Source organism: Gavialis gangeticus, unplaced genomic scaffold, assembly GCF_001723915.1.
Source record: "Gavialis gangeticus isolate Ggan-Ray unplaced genomic scaffold, GavGan_comp1, whole genome shotgun sequence".
Classification (NCBI taxonomy): Eukaryota; Metazoa; Chordata; order Crocodylia; family Gavialidae; genus Gavialis; species Gavialis gangeticus.
In genome coordinates, this window is record NW_017729000.1 from 19,198,975 (window position 1) to 19,202,544 (window position 3,570).

Here is a 3,570-nt window from a genome sequence, read left to right on the forward strand (position 1 = left end):
CTCACTATAGTCAATGAGACTATTCCAAGACTGCTTCAAAATTAAACACACCTTATTACTTACAGAATGAACCATATTTATATTTTTATAGAAACAAGCCCCTAATCTGTATAGCTCATTGTTCAGATCCTATCATTTAAAAAAAACGTGCTACCTATTGCTACAAAGCAACCGTACATCAAAAAGATAAACCACTCTGCACTGGAAGATTCAGAATGTAGCCCCATCAGTGCAAACAAGAGGAAAAGATCATCATTATATAAGGAAGGACATTTCAATTTAAAACTTCCAAACAGCTGTTATGAACAACAGGGAGTGAAAACAAAAACAAATGCTTTAAAAAAAATGATAGAAAAGTCCTTGACAGTCTCCCTTATTTATTTATTTTAATAACACTTGGTTTTGAGGGAATCTTGTTGCTGTAGCATCTGTTACTCAGATTAATATTTGGGAACTGATCAGAAGTATCTTGAGAGGAGCGATAAACAATGCAAGTGAATAAGATCCATCTCTTTAGAAGCAAATAAAGGTTCTTAAAAGCTTTGCAGACTCCACAAAAGAATAAAAATGAAAAACAGGGAGAGGAGATTTTTTAAATAAATTTTGTTGGGATTTTTTTTTCCTTTCCTTCTCTTCTTTTTTTTTTCTTCCCCTTTTAGCTGTTTTTCGGGAAGTTGTTGCCATTCTGCCTCATCACCAGGTCCACTGCTCAGCATAAGTAATCTAATTATATAACTGGAAGCAATCTAATACTTTAAAGTACATGGGTTGTTACACAGGAGAGAAAGGGAAGAAGGGGAAGTGGGATTATTTGGGTAATGCTTTGCATGGTGCTCATGATCCATTTACATGCATTAGAGTCCCACCCTACTCGGGTCCAAAAGGTGACAGGAAAATGCAGTTTAGCAAGTACTGCTGCTCACCGTTTTGAACTCCCAAAGTTACTGAGCACTTTTCAAAGCCCCAGTACATCCTTGACTTTGTGTCCTTGATACCATCTTCTGGAGGTGCACCTCACCCACACACCTGTGCTGCTCTGCCTTGGACAAGGTATGCTTTATTCTTATGTGAGAACAAGAACGGCAGCTCCCTCTTTCCCCCTTATTGCCCAGGTCCATTTGGCCGTGTGAGCTGGCAATTCTGGAACAAAAAACACTGACAAACAGCCAGGTTCGTTCTTCACTCCTCGTGGCTTTCTTATATTCATATTCTCTCTGGAAGATGTAGGCACTTTCTTTCCTGCAAAACTTTTTCCATATTTGTGACAGTGCCCAGATATTTGACATGAGTACTATTTGACGAGGCTTCAGGCAACTAACTTCTGCTCACAAAAGCCAACAGCATCCGTTGCCAGAATGGTTAGAAACAGAGTTGTGCTGTCACAATCTCTTTATATGGCAGGAAGAGGGTTATCACTCCATAATAATGTTTGCTCTTCTTTCATTCCCAGGTGCGTTGCCCTCCATTCCTACACAGCTCATGGACCAGATGAGCTGGAGCTGCAGAAGGGAGAAGGAGTTCGTGTTTTGGGGAAGTACTATGACGGTTGGCTGCGGGGAATGTCACTCGTCACAGGAAGGGTTGGGATCTTCCCCAGCAATTATGTCGCCCCCCTTTTCAGGTCTGATTTCTTTATGTGAAATAAAATATTTGCACAAGGGGTAATAACAGTGGGTAACACTGGCTCTTTTCATCCCTCTAGCGACATGCAAGGAACATGATGCCTGTCTCCAGAGCAATATGTTGCCATCTTGGTCATAACTATTCATACCTTACATGTATTGAATGAAGTACTGCCACCACCATTCTGAAATAACTACAGCTCATTCCCCATTATCCTTTAATAATGACTGCCCGTGTGAGCTATATGGGAATTTCATCTCCCCTTGAAGGTCAGGCACTGTCATTAACAGAAGTCAGACAGCCGATCAGATGGACCAGAGTTCCCTTTGGAGTTGCCATATGGTCCAGATTATACAGACAAATGAACAGTATGGCATCAGCCTTCCTTCCCCACTTTTGCATCTGAAATTTCAGCAGGGAAGTCAATAGCTAACAGCTATTACATGGCTTTACTTCACTCTGGGAGGTAAAGACCCTGTTTAATGACATTGGACTGCACAGAATTTGCTTTGCAAGTCTGGGAGTTAAAAAGCCAGCAAAAACTAGAGAGTCAGCCCAAAATTTCCTTTATGTTCATTTCAAGTGACTTGTGTCTTCTCTGCTAGAAGGGATGCTCCAAGCAGAAGACTCTTTTAGAATCAAAGTACTGTCTTCTTTGGCTCCAACTGTTAAAAGGTGTTGATTGACCTAAATAAACATGCATTAGCAAGATCCAGAGAGCAATAATTGGAAACATACAATTTGGGAGGGAAAAATATAGATGCATCTCAGGTGCCCCTGAGATGCGGTGGAGCAAGATAGACAGTGGAAAGGAGCAGATTAGGAAAACGGCTAAATTGTTGCTACAAATAGACAGTAAGCTTCTTAAAGTAGAAGAAGCCTGTATTTAGGAACATTAAAGCTTTTTCCTTTTCAGAAGTGATTTCATTATTGAAAAATTCATTGCGATTGTTACAGCTTCTTAGATCTCTTACAGGTAAGGCAGTGATGGGCATTACAGTAAAGTGGAAGAGAGAGAGAGAGATGCAGAGATGAACAGCTGGGGGACCTGTGGGGATAATTTCCAAACCCACTCACTTTCTTTTAATGTGTTATCACATCAAAGCAACACAGTCCTTTCTTATAAATTTGACAGCCTTGTCACACAAAGTTTTTAAGACTGTGATCACTAGGGTGGGAAGAGGACTTATTTGGGCTGATTCAAGGAACAGAGAGCTGAAAACACAGCGTGAGTATCAGGGATGGATGGGTTTGCTATAGGAGAATCTATTATTGTGCAGAATAGTTCCAAGGAAGAAGCACCCCTCGAGTCAAGGGGTGCTTCTTGAGTCATTGAAAACTGGACTGAGGAGAGCCCTGGAATATATTCCAGTTCTGGACCTGGCATGGCAGAGCTATCTTGGATGGCCCCACCTTGTGCTAGAGACAGCCCCTATGATTTGGTCAACATGCCAGGATGGCACTAAGGCTTGTTGCCTTTTGGATGAAAGGGCAATTGGCCCATCATCTACAGAAGTTCTGCTGCAGCTCAGACTGTGTAAGTTTATTGAGAAGCCCTGACTGGGACCCACAGAAACAGCCTAATGGTGGCCTAACTTACCCAACCCTTCATTGTTACTGATGTTGAGGGGCACATTTGGCTCTTTTTTCTTTCCTGGCTTATGGTCATCTGGGCTAAATGGCTCAATTCAAGCTGGAGATGGTTATGCTACTTCAGTCCCAGCATCATCTCTCCAAACGCCCTCCCTGCATTAAAGGGAGCAAGTGATTATTCTTTGTCGTTCCAGCTCATTTCCCTGCAATATAGCCTCTGATAATACCCAGGCCCCACCTCACTGATAAACAGAGCAAACAAACAATCAGAAGCACAGCTCAGCTACCCTAAGTAGCTCATAAAGTGCCTCAACCATAAGTACCAATTTTGGAGCTGCTATTCTGTATCCTCTT

The 3,570-nt window shown here is 41.8% G+C and overlaps 1 protein-coding gene across 1 annotated transcript in view; it reads left to right on the top strand.

Annotated features, from left to right (window-relative positions):
- Positions 1–3,570, top strand: part of SH3RF2 (SH3 domain containing ring finger 2) — an 83,366-nt gene that overhangs the window by 66,910 nt on the left and 12,886 nt on the right. Inside the window, exon 6 of the mRNA XM_019506368.1 lies at positions 1,451–1,621. Coding sequence (XP_019361913.1) covers positions 1,451–1,621 — 171 coding nt within the window. The remainder of the gene's footprint in view (positions 1–1,450; positions 1,622–3,570) is intronic.